The sequence below is a fragment of the Neoarius graeffei genome, chromosome 1 (assembly GCF_027579695.1).
Source record: "Neoarius graeffei isolate fNeoGra1 chromosome 1, fNeoGra1.pri, whole genome shotgun sequence".
Lineage (NCBI taxonomy): Eukaryota > Metazoa > Chordata > Actinopteri > Siluriformes > Ariidae > Neoarius > Neoarius graeffei.
Genome location: NC_083569.1, coordinates 36,590,607 through 36,610,704, shown reverse-complemented (window position 1 = coordinate 36,610,704; position 20,098 = coordinate 36,590,607). Strand labels below are relative to the sequence as shown.

Below are 20,098 nucleotides of genomic sequence, written 5' to 3'. Positions count from 1 at the left end.
TCACTTCTCTGCTTCAGCCGCGAGCGAGGTACATGCAGAAGCCCTGTGTTAGAGGATCTTAGAGACCTTTGGACTGAGTGGGGCTGTAAAAGGTCATTGATGTAGGCTGGGGCCAGCCCACTGAGTGCTTTAAAAACAAATAATAAAACTTGAAATTGTATTCTGAAAAAGACTGGGAGCCAGTGCAAGGAGGCCAGAATGGGAGTGATGTGCTCACGTCTCCTGGCGGCAGTTAAAAGACGTACAGCTGCGTTTTGGACCAGCTGTAAACGTCTAAGGGTGTATTCAGACCAGGATAGTTCGATAGTTCACTTGCTTTGGTCCGAACCAAATTTTTTTTTTTCATTTTGGTGCAGTTCGCTTTCACACTGTACATTTTAGTAAGCGGACCAAAATCTGTCAACAAAGCCACGCGCCCTGAGGTCGTTCAGCTATTGGTCAGAGACGACACGCGCACAAAGCATTAAGTTCAAAAGTAGTCATGGAGGCTTTCCGTGCTGTTATTCTTTTTAATGTCATCAAAGCTATATGTTTTTTCCAGTTTTTACTGTTTTCACAATTGTGCGATTACTATGCTGTTGTACAAGTAATTTATCAACGACGACGACAAAGGGCAAGGCGGCTACGGAGGATAGCGCTAATGAGCGCACATCATGTTGTGACAGTTCTGGCTCTTCACGCAAGACGGAGGAGGTATGTGTCGGGATATTCGCCTTATCCATCGTAATAGATGAATTTCTTTTTTGCGTCGCTAGTACCGCCACTTTTTGAAAGAATGTCCCTGATTTTAATGTAGGTCTGACGGAGTTTCTTCACTTTTAGCCGACATTGTTCTGGGGAGCGCGTGAACCCCTTCTCCTTCATTTTCTCACTGAATACAGCAAACACGTCGGCATTTTTGTGTGTTCTCTCCAAAAGCTCAGATATGTGGACATCTGCCCATATATCCACAAGGGTGTGCGTTTCTTCCTCGGCCCACGTTTGCCCCCTACTCATTTTTTGTACTCTGTAGTCTAGCCTGAATGACTGAACGACTGTTGTAAGGTTCCCTTGACAACCGAAACAGTGTTTGCACTTTGCGGTGGAGTGTCAAGACTCTGTTTCCCATAATGCTCGACAAACGACGGAAGCTCCCGAGGTACAAAAATGCAAAACTGTCGGATTAGGTCCGGTCTGCTTTCGCACCTCCAAAAGATCCGCACCAGGGTTCCTTTGGTCCGGACCGAGTCCGACCTTGCAGCTCGGTCTCGGTCCGCTTGTTTGGTCCGGACCAGAGTTCGGTGGTTTGTATTCAGACCAACCCAAAAGGTCCGGACCAAGGGAAATTTGGTTCGTTTGGTCCAGACCAAACAACGTAGGTGTGAATACGCCCTAAGTGAGGTTTGAGGGAGGCCAAGATAAAGGGAATTGCAGTAATCCAGTCGTGATGTGATAAAAGCATGGATGACTATTTCAAGATCGTTATGAGATAGGAAGGATTTGAGGCGGGAAATCACTCTGAGTTGGTAAAAACTATTTTTGACCACAGTGCTAATCTGTTTGTCAAAACAGAGATCGGAGTCAAGGAAGACACCCAGGTTTCTGGCAGAGGGCGTGACATGAGGAGTGAGGTGACCTAAATCGTTCACTGTAGTGCATCTTGCCTTGGAGGGACCAAAAATAATGACTTCAGTCTTGTCACCATTTAGCTGGAGGAAGTTGTTAGCCATCCAAGTGTTAAGATTGAATCTCGGCATGAACTCACTGGAGGCAGCCATGTTTGTTGTTTACGTCGGCATGCTATCGCCTGCCTCACTGTAGGTGTGATCATGATACATAGAGCTACACACATGCTCGCGGAGCCACAGCTATGACTCGAATCAGCCGTGACGTCAGTTCACGGTATATCCAGGATATACCATGACTGAGTCACACCATATCCGTTTTTAATTTTTTTTTTTATTTTGGACGTCACGAGATGCATTGCTTAATAAATGGTGGATCTATTTTATGTCACGTGAGCCATCCTTGGCCAATCCCTGCACAGGAGTTTTTTGATGAGGGATATAGTAACGTATGAGAATGAGCGCATTAATGTGACAGCTAGAACTACATATTAAATAACGCACACTTTCTGACCAAGCCTTTAACCACATTGTTTTGGTTTCATGTCCCATTTTGTGGCTTCATAAGGATTTTTTGCTTCTGCCCTGTCTAGGCTGTGGTGAGACAAGACCATGGCGATTTGAACTGAAGTACCGAGATGCTCCAGAGTGTTTTTTTTTTTTAATTTAATTAATTAATTAATTTATTTTTAAACAGCTCGACCCATTTAGGAGTCGATTTGAACCTGGTGACATCCTGACATCCTGCAGTTTAGCATTATAACACGATGAGGATAATGTATTCTCGATTTATGCAGCACTGCACGGCTTAATGAGCTTTGCCAAAAACAAAAAAACACCGGAATGATTTGTTCAGTGTGGTGTTAGCACATTGAAGTAAACCATTTGAGCGTTTTGCGTGTCGCTTCCGACTAAAGAATCACATTTCTGACAGAACGCGCGTCCCGTGGATTGAAACATGACTAATTTGAAGTAAAACGGTATGAATATTCATTGACGAGTTGCGGTACGTGTCAAGAACAATCACATAATTGCTTCCTTAAAATCCAGGGGAAATATTTCCAAAACAAATTTGCATAAAAATCTCATTTGCGAACGTGCCGTTTGTGGTGTTGCGACTTTTCAGAACATGTCCACTGGAGAAATTGAAGTGTGCGCCGAGAGCCTGGAAGTGTTGAACACCTGCCGCAAACTGCCTTTCGAGATTAAAGACTTTGTCAAGGCAAGTTGTTTACTGCAAGGAAGCTCATTTCATGCATCATTTCTGAAAGTGTTCCATTATATTGTTTTGTGGTCACGGGGATTTAGCATTTTGAGTTTTCTCATTAGGTTATCGTGGGCGTCCGACGCGGCGCATTCCTTTCTGTCACTGCGTGTTATTTAAAGACAGACGTTTTAGCTTGTTCTTAGAGTTCCACATGGTGTTTCTGTATACATAAATGACTGAAGACGGATCATCTGAAGTGTTTCAGTGAGCAAATAATTTTTGGTACCTTGGCGTTTGGCCTAGGGACGGGACTCTGAGTGTAGTTATCTGCCTGTGGCTTTCATCCAGGCACGTATCTCAGTCTGACATCTGTGTGTGGGGTTTTTTTTGTGGCAGAAATCAGAAGCTCTCCGGATGCAGCATCGCTATCTCGATCTCCGCTCATCTCAAATGCAGTACAATCTGAGACTGCGCTCACACATGGTCATGAAAATGAGAGAGTACCTTTGCAATGTACATGGTAGGACTATAACTAAAGGAACATTTCTCTCAAACTGCATTTGTATTGTAGAAATTGATTATAGCATTGTTTTTTTTACTGTAGGATTTGTGGACGTAGAGACCCCAACGCTGTTTAAAAGGACTCCTGGGGTAGGTTTTCTTTCCTTCTGTTGAAATACAGACCAGAAGTAATAAATCCAAGCTGCAGGAATGAATTAAGAGGATTGAATAATGCGTCTAGTAGACAACGTGCAAATAATACTACTACGTATCACAATAACAATGCGATGTATTCCATTCAGAGGTAGGCAGCATTTACTGTAGGTAAAGTTTATCCAATTTGGACAACAGTATAAGGATAGATTTGAAGCAGCGTGTGTCGCAATCCTAAAATTCTGCATACTAGTCGAGTCGAGGGCAGACATGAAAAAACTTCATAACAGTCCATTCAACTGAAGAATAAGTTTGAGGCATTCACGATTTGATTTTTCACATGACTACGGGTGAAAGGCGGGGTACACCCTGGACAAGTCGCCAGGTCATCACAGGGCTGACACATATGGCCCTTTTCCACTACCCTTTTTCAGCTCACTTCAGCCCGACACGGCTCGCGTTTCGACTACCTTAGAGCAGCACGACTCAGCTCGCTTCGGCCCTGCTTAGCACCCAAAACTCGCACGGTTTTGGAGTGGGGCTGAAGCGAGCCAAACCGAGCCGAGTGAGGCTAGGGGTGTGAGGAGACACTCCCCTGTGCACTGATTGGTGAGGAGGAGTGTCCTCACACGCCCACACACGCCCCGCGAGCACGCTGGGATCTGTAAACACCGTAAACCCGGAAGAATTACGAATTACGAGAATTTCTGAAGCCTTATGCGCCTCGCCTCATCTATATGCTCTTGCCAGTATCTGTTGGCGTTGTCGGTGACAACAAGCCACAGCACCAAGACCAGCAACACTAACGACTCCATGTTTATTGTTTACTATCCGGGTCGTGAGACTACCGCATAAAAGGCCACTGATGTCACTGTTTGCGCCGCCTAACGACATCACGTGACGTCCACCCACTTTCGCTAACTCCACCCAATGTGTCCAGCCAGCACGGTTCAGCGCGGTTGTAGTTGAAATGCAACCCCAACAGCCCCACTCAGCTCGACTCAGCACGGCACGGCTCAGCCCAACTCAGCCGCATTGGTAGTGGAAAAGCGACAATAGACACAGACAACCATTCACACTCACATTCACACCTACGGTCAATTTAGAGTCACCAGTTAACCTAACCTGCATGTCTTTGGACTGTGGGGGAAACCGGAGCACCCGGAGGAAACCCACACGGTATTTAAAAAATATAAAAGCAAAACTCTGATTTGTTAATTTCACGTGAACCTTTATTTAACTGACAAAAGTACAAAGAAATGATTTTCAATAGTTTTAATGACCAACTTAATTGTATTTTGTAAATATAAACGAAGTTAGAATTTGATGCCTGCAACACACTCAAAAAAAAAAAAAAGTTGGGCCAGACGCAAAATAAGACTGAAAAGTTTATATGATATTCAAGTAAACACCATTTTGGAAGATTCCACAATAAGCAGATTAATTGGTAACATGATTGGGTATAGAAGGGAGCATACACCAATATACCAACAAAGGCTCAGTCTTTGCAAGCAAGGATTGGTTATGGTTCACCCCTTTGTGCCAAAATTCGTGAGAGAATTGTTCGCCAAGTCAAAAAGAAAACATCTCAACACACGATTTTAGGTCTTTCAAAATCTACAGTACATAATATTGTGGAAAGCCCTGCTGTAGTGTGTAGGTGAAGAGTTGAGGTCACGTTCAAGGTGCGTGTTTATTAGTGTTGTTCTGAAAATCCAAGGCAAAGTCCATGATAGTGGTCAAAACACAGAGGGTTATAAAGGGCATGTACATGATCCGAATACTTAGAAGCAGACAGATGAATATCAGGGCTCGGATATAAACCCTGTCGCCGAGTTGGTGGAAGGAAGAAAGAAAGAAAGAAAGAAAGCACAGCTTAAAAATGGTTTGGTCGCGATTGCTCATTCTGGGATTGGCTTCTCCAGCAGGTCCGTTACTTGTATACAGACGATCTTGGACTTGTCTGAAAGCGCCAATCGTATACCGTGGTCAGGTTTGAGTAAATGGAGAGTCATTGATCTAAGACTTGAAGCACTTTATAACCGAAATGGGGTGTTGATTTGTATTTACAATCCACGTAGTAAACGACATAAAGACGTCAAATGAACATATGCAGTGCGTCAATCAGGTTATATTGCTTTGTTTGTTTTGTACGTCATTTCTTAAATCACAGATCATTAGTAAAGGATAGCCATGAGATTGACCTGACACGCCTCTTTGAGCTCTGCATCGTTAATCCGTTACTGTTTCAGTACCGCCACGTTTATTTCTCCCCGAGCGCACTGCTGAAGCGCTCCGAAATGCTCGGCCTACGTTTTGTACGTTGCACTCAGTCAAGACGTTTGCACGCACAGGAAAATTCCACCGTTCTAACGGAATTCGATACGGATCACGTAAACGGCATGTTCTGTTTGGATATTCTGAATTCGACCTTATTTTGAGTTTAGCATTTTCCGATTAAGATGACATGCCGATGATCGAGGCGCATTCTTTGGTCGTGATGTATACCGCGCATTCGGAATATACACGTCTCGGTTAGGGTTTTTATCGCAGTTTGTGACACACAGCATCTTTTGTGTTGTATGCAAAGCAGCTATAATCGGAGTACACACGTGTGCACATAAATGGAAATAGCCTATTAGCGGTATTTTCATTATTCATGCAAGCAGCTTAGTAGAGCGGCGGCTACAATTATCGACACCGTAACGATCTTTTAGCCGTTGCAAAAGTAGAAAAGGCTTTCAATATGTAAATTGTGCATGAATAGTTACTCAAACCTCCACTGGGAAAAAAAACGAGTTGATTCCTGATTACTTAGCGTATCTGATCACGTGACACCGTTCCACAATTATCGACACCTTCGTCCACAGTTATCGACACCCGGATGATTATTTATAAAAAAAATAAAATAATCGGTATGTGGTATTAAGTTAACAAAACATTTAGTTTTTATGTAAAATTTGTTTTACATAGGCTTATATTTAGTCCAAAATATCTTTTATATAAATATATGGATGTCGGTGCTTACGTAAATGAGGAAGTAATTCTAATGCTTGTAAACAAATGATCTCATAGTGTTTAACCTGCGTCAGAAAATCTTTTTGTTCCACTTTCTACCCACTTTCGAAGTATTGTCGTAGATCACATTTTGTTCATCATTCGTTGTTGTTCTAGTTTTGTAGTTTACCAGTAAATGTCAACAGGCAACTGACATTGTAACCACATGGAAATCCAGGTCAAAGGTTGCATGTCGTTCCTCGAACCAAAATATAAAATGTCTACTGATTATTGTAATATGTGGTAGATATTTACAACAAACTGCAAACATACATACATTATATGTGTGTTATTTACCAGCTGGGAGGTCCGTATGGTGAAATACCGTGACCGAGGTCTTGAAAGTACTGAGCGAGGCCCTCTGAGGTCGGTATTCAAGGCCGAGGTCACAGTATTTCACCATACGGACCGACCTTAAGCTGGTAAATAATATTTATTTTTTCTTTACCAAATTCTAACAGAAAACGAGAGCGCCCGAAAGGGAAAACCGAGGCGAGCCGCCATTTTGAATCCTCATTCATGGCTGTAATGCAAATGGCTTCCTTCTCGGTATACAAGTGCACTTCCATGGCAGGAAAAAAACTACATTTTGCCGCCTATGTAGTCCCCTATTTATACAAATAGGAGTCATTCAGGATTCAGCCATGTTTTTGCTCGGCGTTAGCAAGTTACAGGTTTTTCGCTTTCTCCTGAAATGTTTTATTTTATTTCTTCTTCCTCAGGGTAGTAAAACTCGCTTTTGCTGTGAAGACTGTCGTTATCGCTATCCATGCTGTAAAATTAATGCTATTCTCCTGAGAAATGCTGGCAAAAATTTATGATTTTTGATAATCTTATAAATAAATCTTGTAAAAAAAAAAAAAGCTAAATGTTGACAAAAAATTCTACTATGTTTGTGGTGGTGGTGTGAACAAGCGAGTCGCCAGAGGTCCGTAACTGGGGTCCGTATCGTAGGATACGGACCCGCTTGCCAGCCAATCAGAGTGCAGGATTTGATGGAAACTGCACCGCGGGAAAAAAAAAAAAAAAAAAAAATATATATATATATATATATATATATATATATATAAAATGTTTTTTTTCTGAATGGAAAAGAAAAATCTGAATATTTCAAGCATGTAATTTTTTTTATATGCTAGGAATTTAATTCTGGTCTAATTCTGTTATTGCAATCAGATTCCAAATACTCTATAAACATTCCATTCTGTTATGAATCAGAAAAATAAAGATTATAAATCACAGCATTTTTTTTTTTAATATAAAAGAACTTCATCTACTTCAATAATGTTACACAAAGATCGAGCCATAACAGTTGTAAATGTGACTTTAATTCCACAGGGTGTCGATAATGGTGGACACCGGTGAAAGTGTTCGCTATTATCGACACCTCACGTGACTTCTCAAATGCACGTTTAGATACAAAATGGCGACTGTCAAACGAAAGAGTAAGAAACAAAGTAGGTTTCGACAAGGAGATCATGAAATCTGTCTGAATTTGAGAAGTAAAAACACGTCCATGATCTTTCCACCATGCTTACCTGCGATGATGACGTCTGCGTTTTCCGGAAAAAATTCCATCTCCGGTAACGAGCTGTGTTCTCAGACAACAAGATCAGGGGGGTGTCTGTCTTCCGATTGATAGATTGATGACCGATAATAAGTGTTGTAACTGAAACTCCCCTTTGTAAGATTGGTTTTATTTTTAAATCTGAAAAGGTGCTGATAATTACGGACTGTCTAATTGTAGCAAAAACTGGAATATTTTGTGTATGTAGATGTAGTGATTGGTGTAAGGAATTTCTCTATGAATACATTCCGAAGATTTGTGATCTGAAATTCACTCGGAATTACTTCATACATTCTGGCTCAAAAAAAGAAAGTAGAAAATAAAAGTACGCAAAAAGAACCATAGGTCCGACTGAAAGCTTTTACTTTTACACAAACGCAGGCACCTCAAGAGGATATAAATACACAGACTAACGAAGGGTAACAGGAAGTAGGTGAGAGCAATTAATTACCGTGGCAACATGAGCAGGAAGCAATGACCTTTTAAGGAATGTGAGCTAGAAAATGGTACAGATGGTGTCAGAATCAGGGCAGACGTGAAATGTTGTAAATATATCAAATCTAGTCTGCATTTTTTAATTTCATTATGACTTCCGTCATGATTATTTTATTTTACCGTGCACACGTTTTGATAGCTTACTGTATCTGCATTGACTTTAACTTGTTAGGGTGCCAGAGAGTTTGTGGTGCCATCTGGAGAACCCGGAATGTTCTACTGTCTCCCACAGAGCCCCCAGCAGTTCAAGCAGCTTCTGATGGTGGCAGGTCTGGATCGGTAAGAATCATTCAGCTTCACTGGAGCTTAAAACAAACAAACAAACAAAAAAAAAACGCTCATAATTTGGTCACGATATACTATAAAAAAAAAAAGTTTGTACACCCCTACTCATTCGTAAGTTTTTCTATATTTTGACACTTCATTTTAGAACAATACTGTAGACATCAAAACTATGAAATAATGTATGGCCCAGAACAGTGGCGGCTGGTAGTCTTTCAAACAGGGGAGGCTGGTCGGTTACGATATTTCCAGATTTTAAAAGAAAAAACATCAATTTTGCCCATACTCTTGCCTCTGATCTGGCTGATTGTTGGCAGCGTCACAAACTGTGAAATAACAGGTTGTTTTGGCCCATTAGCCTACTGTCCAATATACATGATGGTGGTGTTGGGGGGGGGGGATATTTTAACATTTTATATTTTAAAATTGTGGCATGTTGTTTAAAAATTTATCATTATTGAAAGCAGCTATTTGTCAGGAACCTCAGCAGTAGAGCTGGGTGCCACACATTTCATTCAATGACACTTTCCCTATATTTTACTTATTTTGACTGAGAAATGTTTTATTGACAATTTTGATAACCCTTCACTTTTAATCCAGGTCTGTAGTGTGAAATGTTCTCGGCTGTGTTTTTGTTTAAAAATGTTTTCCAAATTGTAGCTGTGTTTAATTCATATCCAGAAAAATATATATTCCAATATAATATACTCAGCATAAACATTTTAAATAGATTCTATATTTTTGGTCCATCCATGACATATTACTAAAGTAGCCTATTTACTGTTGGTGATGTGGATCACTTGCTGTTAGCCAATTCACTTTCTCATACCAGGAGAGCTGAAAGGAACGAGTATTATTCCCTACCTTTTTCACCAAGTCAATTTGAGGTGTTGGTCTACCCTGCTCTTTAATTTAAATTTTTTCCTCGAAAGGAAGACTGGCAAATGGCTTCGCCAAAATTAAATCAACAATGCTTGGCCTCTGTGCGCAGCTTTCTTGCTAGCTGACTAGCCCCCTCAAGTTCAAGTTCAGTCACTCAAATAAACGAAATTTCTGGAACTAAGATAGCAAACTTGACAACACTATATTTACACTTTATTTACAATGAAAATATATACAAACTAAAAAAGCTGGTAGAAACCGTGTGTAATGAATGAAATCGAAATGTAAGCCGATCTCTTACAATACACCACAGCACTTGCGAATCTGCATGGGACTGAACTGATGTTGCCAGATACTGCTGACGTTATCCAGCCCAAAATATGTTCAAAACCCGCCAAAATGCACTTAAAACCGCCCAATTGGGCGGGAAACCCCCAATCTGGCAACACTGTACCGCTGCCTGTCTATAGTTGAAACGAGCTGTCAATCAAAGAAAATATCCGGCCGCTTTCACCAATCACCAGTCTCCTCGCGGAAACTGCCATGTCCCTCCCATGTGAGGCTGGGAGTCCGTGGGCGGGCGTTTTCGCAGTATTTGTCCAATAACCGTCTTGCATTTTGAGATTGAAAAGCGCAGAGCTCCCAAATGCCGTTGAAGTCCACTGAGGCTGGGAGTCCGTGAGACTCCGTGGGCGGGCATTTTCGCAGTATTTGTCCAATAATCGTCTTGCAATTTGAGATTGACAAGCACAAGCTCCCAATCCACTGAGGCTGGGCTGCATCGCACTGTCACAAGGGGGAAAAACTCACGCACACATTAGGCGAACTGGGGAAAGTTATAACGGAATGATTTCGCACTGTAGTTGGGTTGAGCACATATATTTCTATGATTCTGGATCTGAAATAGCAATGTTATAAGGTCAGCTATAACATAAGCCTAGCGCAATTCATCCTACACGATGTTCATCATTTTTAGAGGAGGCTGAGCCTCCCTCGCTGTCTTAGAGCAATCGCCTGTGGCCCAGAAATATTTGGACAGTGACACAATTTTCATGATTTGGGCTCTGCATGCCACCACATTTGGATTTGAAATGAAACAGCCGAGATGCATTTGAAGTGCAGACTTTCAGGTTTAATTCAAGGGGCTTAACAAAAACATCCTATGAAAGGTTTAAGGATTGCAACCATTTTTCTACAAAGTCTCCTCATTTCAGGGGCTTAAAAGTAATTGGACAAATTAACATTGCCATAAATAAAATCACCGGCGAGTGGCCTAGTGGTTAGCGTGTCCGCCTGTCGATCGGGAGACCGCGAGTTCTACTCACGGTCGGGTCATACCAACAACCATTATAAAAATGGTGCCTACTGCCATCTGGCAAGGCACGCTGCAATACAGATGCGAGTGAGGAGTTAAACTCTCATGGTTACCAGAGGACTAGCCCTCCACTGTAACCCTAGCTACGTAGTATAGGCGAGAGGCCGGGGGCTATGAAATGGAGATCGGCGCCACCAAACGTGCCATGAATGGTGTAGGAAGGACTTTAATAAATAAAATGTTCATTTTTAATACTTTGTTGAGAATCCTTTGCAGGCAATGACTGCCTGAAGTCTGGAACCCATGGACATCACCAAACGCCGGGTTTCCGTCTTTGTGATGCTGTGCCAGACCTTTTTTTTTTTTTTTCCCCTCTCCGTGCTCTCACGGAAGGTGGTCACATTTCTCTGCTCTCCTCTCCTTTTTTTTCCTGCTTGTGCTCTTTGTTTCATCTCGTCTGCCTATACTTTTTTTTGAGAGACTCTCTGCATTGAATTTCTTTTTTTTTTTAAAGATATTTTTGGGGGCTTTTTTCAGCTTTATTATTGGATAGGACAGTGTAGAGACAGGAAATGAGCGGGAGAGACGGGGAGGGATTGGGAAATGACCTCGGGTCGGAATCGAACCCGGGTCCCCGGATTTATGGTATGGCGCCTTATCCACCTGAGCCACGACGCCCCCTCGCATTGAATTTCTAAACTAAAAAAGCATGGATTTGATAAACTGGTCTCCTAACGAAATTGACAGTTTTCTCGACGAGAAGCCTGGGTTCGGGGGAACCCGCCTGTCCTGCTGGAACATCTGTGGAGGACATTGAAGATATCTACCTATTCGGAACCATTATTACTGGACTTTTGCTGATTGGATTAGGCATTGCCCTGGTATATCGAGGAAATCAGACAACGGTGACAGCTGTTCAAAGCCCCACAAAGCTGCCTGATATGATTGAAGCGGTGGGCAAAGCTGTCGGCACTCACAGACTGTGGCTATTAGAACTTGAACCACAGCATGGTTGTCATCTTGGAGACGCTTTCGGCTTTGCAAGGAATAAGTATTTCGGAGACCAAATTGAATTGAACAGAATGGACGAAATGGACAGATGTGGACATGTAAAGACTGCGTCTGTTTGAAAGACCAAACAATCTCTATCTTATCGACATTCGGCTCCCTGAACAGCACCGGCCTTGATCAAGGCCGTTGCTGGGGCAACATTTCCCCCAGAAGGTCACTGCTGGGAGACACTCTCGCATTCTTCTCATTCCTTCCCCAATTTTCCACGGTCGCCGTTTTTCACCCCCAGTGTGATAAGCGGGTGCGTGACCAGCGTCCTTATGGCTGCAGGAGCGGATGGCTGCTTGCTTGCGCTGGGTTACCTCTACCTCCTCCCCTCCCCTCAAGTCCCGTGTTTTAAAGTGTACTTGTGTTATTGTGTGCTTATATGCGGAGGTTTTTTAAATGCTCCCACACTACTCCTGATAGGAGCATAGTGGGGGGGGTGTTCTTTTTTTCCTCATCTTTCCTCATGTTATTACTGTGTTTCTTTTTCTTTTATCCCTGTCTTCCTGTCCTGTTCCCCCTCTGTAAGGACAGGTTGATGGTCAATTTCACCGGTACAGTGATGATAAAGGGTTCATTCATTCATTACTGCAGCTGTCTTCAGTTGTTGCTCGTTTGTGGGTCTTTCTGCCTTAAGTTTCATCTTAAACAAGTGAAACACATGCTCGATCGGGTTGAGATCTGGTGATTGACTCGACCACTGCAGAATATTCCACTTCTTTGCCTAAAAAAAAAAAAAAACTCCTGGGTTGCTTTTGCAGTATGTTTTGGGTCATTGTCCATCTGTACTGTGAAGCATCGTCCAATCAACTTTTGCTGCATTTGGCTGAATCTGAGAAGAAAGTATATCCCTATACACTTCAGAATTCATCTGGCTGCTTCTGTCTTCTCTCACATCATCAATAAACACTAGTGACCCAATGCCACTGGAAGCCAAGTATGCCCATGCCATCACACTGTCTCCACCACGTTTTATAGAAGATGATGTGCTTTGGATCATGAGCCATTCCAAGCCGTCTCCATACTTTCTTCTTCCCATCATTCTGGTACAGGTTGAGCTTAGTTTCATCTGTCCAAAGAATGCTGTTCCAGAACTGGGCTGGCTTCTTTAGATGTTTTTTGGCAAAGTCTAATCTGGCCTTTCTATTTTTGAGGCTGATTAATGGTTTGCACCTTGTGGTGAACCCTCTGTATGAAGTCTTCTCTTTATGGTAGACTTAGATACTGATGCACCTACTTCCTGGAGAGTGTTCTTCACTTGAGTGGATGGTGTGAAGGGGTTTTTCTTCACCATGGAAAGGATCCTGCAATCATCCACCACTGTTGTCTTCCGTGGATGTCCAGGCCTTTTTGAGTTCCCAAGTTCACCAGCACGCCTTCCCCCGAATGTTCCAAACTGTTGATTTGGCCACTCCTAACATTTCCGCTATCTCTAATGGATTTCTTCTTTTTTTTTCAGCCTAAGGATGGTCTGTTTCACTTCCATTGAGAGCTCCTTTGACCGCATGTTGTGGGTTCACAGCAACAGCTTCCAAATGCAAATGCCACACCTGGAATCAACTCCAGACCTTTGACCTGCTTAATTGATGATGGATTAACAAGGGAATAGCCCATGCAGCCCATGAAATAGCTTTTGAGTTAATTTTCCAATTACCTTTGGTCCCTTGAAAAAGAGGCAGCTACATATTAAAGAGCTGTAATTCCTAAACCCTTCATCCACTTTGGATGTGAATACCGTCAAAATAAATATATATGGACTTGACTGTATATGGAGTTATATGGTAAATGTAAAAAAAAGTTCTCGTTATCTCTAGCCGCTTTATCCTGTTCTACAGGGTCGCAGGCAAACTGGAGCCTATCCCAGCTGACTACGGGCGAAAGGTGGGGTACACCCTGGACAAGTCGCCAGGTCATCACAGGGCTGACACATAGACACAGACAACCATTCACACTCATATTCACACCTACGGTCAATTTAGAGTCACCAGTTAACCGAACCTGCATGTCTTTGGACTGTGGGGGAAACCGGAGCACCCGGAGGAAACCCACGGGGAGAACATGCAAACTCCGCACAGAAAGGCCCTCGCCGGCCACAGGGCTCGAACCCGGACCTTCTTGCTGTGAGGCGACAGCGCTAACCACTACACCACCGTGCCATCCCGTTTCATATTTTAGATCCTTCAAATTGGTCACCGTTTACCTGCACACTATTGGCATTATCTTAACCAGCTTCATGAGGTAGTCACCTGGAATGCTTTTCAATTAATAGGTGTGCCTTGTCAAAAGCTAATTAGCTCAATTTCTTGCCACCTTAATGAGCACAGTGAAATTCATCCTCTGCGTTTAACCTATCTGAAGAAGTGAACACATGCACACACCCAGAACAGTGGGCAGCCACCCCAGAGCGCCCGGGGAGCAGTCAGGGGTCAGGTACCTTGGTCAAGGGCACCTCAGCCCAAGGCCGCCCCACGTCAACCTAACTGCATGTCTTTGGATTGTGGGGGAAACCGGAGCACCCGGAGGAGACCCACGCAGACACGGGGAGAACATGCAAACTCCACACAGAAAGGCCCTCGCCGGCCACTGGGTTTGAACCCGGAACCTTCTTGCTGTGAGGCGACCGTGCTAACCACTACACCAACTGCTCAACTAAGTAAAGAGAAACGACAGCCATCATTACTTTTAAGACATGAAGTGTCTTTTTTTTTAATTAATAACAATAAATTAGAATCAATGAGGTGTGTCCAAATCTTCGACTGGTACTGTATGTGACAACGGACCATGTCCTGAGTTAAATGTGCATAGTCAAATTCAACCTTTTATTGTTATTCAGACCGTACAACAAGCAGTGCATGGCTGAAAGAAATTACGTTTCCCCACACTCCAATGTGCTGGTATGTGCAATAAAAAAACATCTCATCTCATTATCTCTAGCCGCTTTATCCTGTTCTACAGGGTCGCAGGCAAGCTGGAGCCTATCCCAGCTGACTACGGGCAAAAGGCGGGGTACACCCTGGACAAGTCGCCAGGTCATCACAGGGCTGACACATAGGCACAGACAACCATTCACACTCACATTCACACCTACGGTCAATTTAGAGTCACCAGTTAACCTAACCTGCATGTCTTTGGACTGTGGGGGAAACCGGAGCACCTGGAGGAAACCCACGCGGACACAGGGAGAACATGCAAACTCCGCACAGAAAGGCCCTCGCCGGCCACAGGGCTCGAACCCAGGACCTTCTTGCTGTGAGGCGACAGCGCTAACCACTACACCACCGTGCCGCCTCAATAAACAAACATGTTACAGTAAATGCACACAAGACAACAATAGGTAAACATGCTAGACAGACATGCATATTGCACTATAAACACAGACATAGACCAATACAGTGACTGTAGGGACACAAACAAACATTGCACAAAAAAATGGATAAGAACCATAACACTGGTGGGTGATGATAAAATGCATAGTGATGGCATTGAATTGTTGCACAGGATGACAAGATATTACACAGGATGACAGCCGATTATACTGGATAGCAGCATTTCAACAATATGTATGTGCGTTAAGGGGGTCGTCAGTTGTAACATTCTGTGTATGTTAATGGGTCCAACAGTCCTGAGTCCACCATGCTCATGTTATCTTCTTAAATGTTGTGGGAAGAAGCTATTGCTGAGTCTGGCTGTCTTGCACCATAAACTTTGGTAGCGATTACCTGAAGGTAGAAGGGAGAACAGACCACGTGCAGGATGGGTGGGGTCTTTTTGATTATATTGATGGCTCTGTTGCTGCAGCGTGACTGGTACAGATCTTGTATGGGTGTTTGGGATGTTCTGGTGATCTTTTCTGCTGTCTTCACCACTCTTTGGAGGGCCTTCCGGTCAGAGACAGATTACTTATCCTCTTCTTCCCTGGTGGGAAATAAGGCCCGACCTGGCGACACCATTCTTGGCGATCCTTCGCTACTTTTTGGGCTTCGCCCCATGTAAGGCCCATCTCTTCAAGCTCAGTCTGGGCTGTTCTTTGCCAGGTTGTTTTGGGTCATCCAGGCCTACACCTCCCAGCAGGGGTCCACTGTAATGATGTCTTTGGTATGCGCTCCTGATCCATTCTTAAAATGTGTCCCAACCATTTCAGGCAACGGCGCTTAATTTCCAGTATGATGATGTAGCAGCCCATGTATCTATAGAGTTCTTCATTCAAGTCAAGTCAACTTTATTGTCAAATATGCTATACATGCTCGACATACAGCACAGATGAAATTTCAGTCCTCTCTGACCCACGGTGCAAACAGGCAATGCAATAAATAAAAATAGAATAATTGAAAAACAAACAAACAATATAAACAGTATAAACACTCTAGATAGGAACTAGACATAGACTAAACACTCAGACAAACAATATAAACAGTATAAATAAACAGTATAAACACTAGATGAGAGCAAGACATAGACAAAACACTCAGACAATATAAACAGTATAAACACTAGATAAGAACTACACAAAGACTAAACACTCAAACAGACAATATAAACAGTATAAACACTAGATATGAACTAGACGGGCGGCACGGTGGTGTAGTGGTTAGCGCTGTCGCCTCACAGCAAGAAGGTTCTGGGTTCGAGCCCCGTGGCCGGCGAGGGCCCTTCTGTGTGGAGTTTGCATGTTCTCCCCATGTCCGCGTGGGTTTCCTCCAGGTGCTCCGGTTTCCCCCACAGTCCAAAGACACGCAGGTTAGGTTAACTGGTGACTCTAAATTGACTGTAGGTGTGAATGTGAGTGTGAATGGTTGTCTGTGTCTATGTGTCAGCCCTGTGATGACCTGGCGACTTGTCCAGGGTGTACCCCGCCTTTCGCCCATAGTCAGCTGGGATAGGCTCCAGCTTGCCTGCGACCCTGTAGAAGGATAAAGCGGCTAGAGATAATGAGATGAGATGAACCTAGACGTAGACTAAACACTCATATGCATACACACACACACACACACACTGGTTCAAATAAACAAAACGGTCAAGGGCACTTGAGGTATAGCAGGTAAACATGAAATAAGCAGTATAAACAAACTAGCAGCTGTTAAGATGAGGTAGTGCGGAATAGTGCAAATGAGCGAGGTAAAGTGAGATGTGCGGTCCGTGAGTTCAGTGTGTTAATGAACGATGAGATGTATGTATGTGTGTGTGTGTGTGTGTGTGTGTGTGTGTGTGTGTGTGTTGGGGGGGAACTGTGAGGATGACATGTCAGATGCTGAAGGGGGGGCAGGGGGGTGTACGAGCAGAATCTGTGGCAGGGGGCAGAGGGGGGAGGAGAGGCAAAACAGGGAGGGAGTTGAGCCTCCTGACTGCCTGGCGAAAGAAACTGTTCTTGAGCCTGCTGGTTTTGGCCCGGAGACTCCGCAGTCTCCTCCCCGACGGCAGCAGGCTGAAGAGGCTGTGAGATGGGTGGGTGGGGTCACCTGCAATCCTGATGGCTTTGCGGGTGAGGCGGGAGTTATAAATATCCATTAGAGAAGGGAGAGAGACACCAATGATCCTCTCAGCTACTCTCACGATGCGCTGCAGAGACTTGCAGCAGGACACGGTGCAGGCGCCGTACCACACGGTGATGCAGCTGGTCAGAATGTTCTTGATGGTGCCTCTGTAGAAAGTGTGCATGATGGGGGCCGGGGCTCTTGCTCTCCTCAGTTTGCGGAGAAAGTACAGATGCTGTTGGGCTTTTTTGGCCAGTGATGCGGTGTTGTTGCTCCAAGACAGGTCTTCAGAGATGTGCACACCCAGAAACTTGGTGCTGCTCACCCTCTCCACTGCAGCACCGTCGATAGATAGTGGAGCATGCTGGGTGTGCTCTCTCCTGAAGTCCACAACAATCTCCTTCGTCTTCTCCACGTTCAGACAGAGATTGTTGTCCTTGCACCACATGGCCAAGCGGCTCACCTCACTCCTGTAGATTGTCTCATCGCCATTGTTGATGAGACCCACCACAGTCGTGTCATCCGCAAACTTAATGAAGAGATTTGAGCTGGATGTTGGTGTGCAGTCGTGGGTCAACAGAGTGAAGAGGAGGGGGCTTAGCACACATCCTTGGGGGGCCCCCGTGTTCAGTGTGATTCGACACTCACTGTGGCCAAAAGATGTGGCATATCTTCCGTAAACACCTGTTATAGAATGCACTGATCTTGTTCATATCTGACTTCACAATACGCCAGCACTCAGAGCCATAAAGGAGCACAGATTTGACATTACTATTGTAGAGTCTAAGCTTGGTCTTCAGGCTGTACTGCTTGGATTTCCAGATAGGCTGGAGTCATGCAAAGGCCCCGCGGGCCTTGGATAATCTAGAGACAGATAGTGAGAAGATAATACTAAACTTGCACACGTGAATATAACATGGTGAATGGTGATGAAGAAGACTTGCACGTGACTTGGATTTAAGTGAGGGAGAGTTGTGCGCCGTCAGCCTCACTCTATTCCGATGTACCACCAAGATCCAGTGGCAGGACAAGGTCCAGACAGCTGGAGGTGAAGCCAGGTGCAGTGGATGACCAGGGCGTCTTCTGTGTCTTGCCATGCTCTACACGTTCCACAACATGTTGCTGGTGAATCGCCTTTCTGCCCATTGAACCACACAGTGGTCTCTTTTGCACAGTCCACCGAAGTCCAGACTTCACATGTTGAGGTAGACAAACCCAGTCACCGAGGGTAGGTGGCCCATCGGTTACTCTCAACCTGGTTTAGCCGACCAGTCGAGGCCGCTGCGCATGTTACAGCTACTTGGAGCTACAGGTGAGAGCTGAGTGCCAGGAGGGAACCAAAGGTGGAGGAGCAACTCCATTTTGGAGTGCAACTGCTCCCAAACCAGAGGTAGATATTCCACCCTGGACACCCAATACACCACAAATCACTTCTGGTCATGACTACCAACTTGAACGTGACCCTGAACTCGGTTTATATAGACTTGAACAAGGAGCAGTTTTAAGTCCAGCATTACAGTCTGACAATTTGATGCAGTATTTCAGTCACAATCCATGATTTGAATCATAATTCTTCCCGTAGATTTAGTAGAATTCCTGTGATCACATAATTAGTTGTTCATATGGTTGCCTGACTACAAAACTTGCCATTTTAACTTGAGACTTGAATACTCTGATTATACCCCTGCTCCGAAGGGGGTGGGGTGGGGGGTGTATACTGGTTTACCTCTGTCTGTCCGTCTGTATCTCTGTCCATCCGAAACACACTTTTTCTCAGCAACCACAAATCTTAGCTACTTGATACCAAACTTCAGCTTGGGGTTCTATATCGTGTATACCGTTTTCAGGTCTGTCGCACATCGACTTTCTGTTTACCAACTGAATGTATTTGCGAAACACATGGTGTGGATTTACAAAATTTTCCCCAACACTTTTCTCAGCAACTACAAATCACAACTGCTTGATATTTGGTACTGAGCTTCAGCTTGGGGTTCTATACCGTGTATGCCGTTTTCAGGTCTGTCGCACATCGACTTCCCGTTTACCAACTGAATGTATTTACGAAACATATAGCGTGGATTTTGACACTATTTCAGGAAGCAAAATGCTATTTCAAAATGACAGTTTACCCGGATGTTATTTGAAATCCCTGGGGAGAACGCTGCTCTTTACTTACTTGTTTCAGGGTTAATTATTTATTGAAGTCAACATTCATAATAAGTGTCCTATTCCTTTGATTGCTTGCATTCTGATATAAGCGAGAGGGGGGGGGGGGATACACAAGTGAGCGGTAGCTCACAGTTGATCTTGTTTTATTCTGAAAGATCTCACTGGAAGTGATCTGTAGATCTGCACTTTGATGCTTTTTTTTCAGGATCTGCTCTGCCCACTGCTGTTCTTCATCTGTCATGCTGCCTTGTGTTTGCAAAATAAGTTATACCACCAAGATGCATAATCACTTCATCGTAATTGTGACACAACCACACTTTTGCTTAGTTCATGTGGAGT

The 20,098-nt window shown here is 43.9% G+C and overlaps 1 protein-coding gene across 3 annotated transcripts in view; it reads left to right on the top strand.

Annotated features, from left to right (window-relative positions):
* dars2 (aspartyl-tRNA synthetase 2, mitochondrial) overlaps window positions 1-20,098 on the top strand; it is a 119,081-nt gene that overhangs the window by 26,045 nt on the left and 72,938 nt on the right. For 2 of the 3 annotated variants that reach the window (XM_060931242.1, XM_060931233.1), the window contains exons 5-8: window positions 2,731-2,826; window positions 3,208-3,331; window positions 3,416-3,462; window positions 8,757-8,863. In XM_060931242.1, coding sequence (XP_060787225.1) covers window positions 2,731-2,826; window positions 3,208-3,331; window positions 3,416-3,462; window positions 8,757-8,863 — 374 coding nt within the window. The remainder of the gene's footprint in view (window positions 1-2,730; window positions 2,827-3,207; window positions 3,332-3,415; window positions 3,463-8,756; window positions 8,864-20,098) is intronic. The other variant, XM_060931251.1, reaches the window with a different exon arrangement.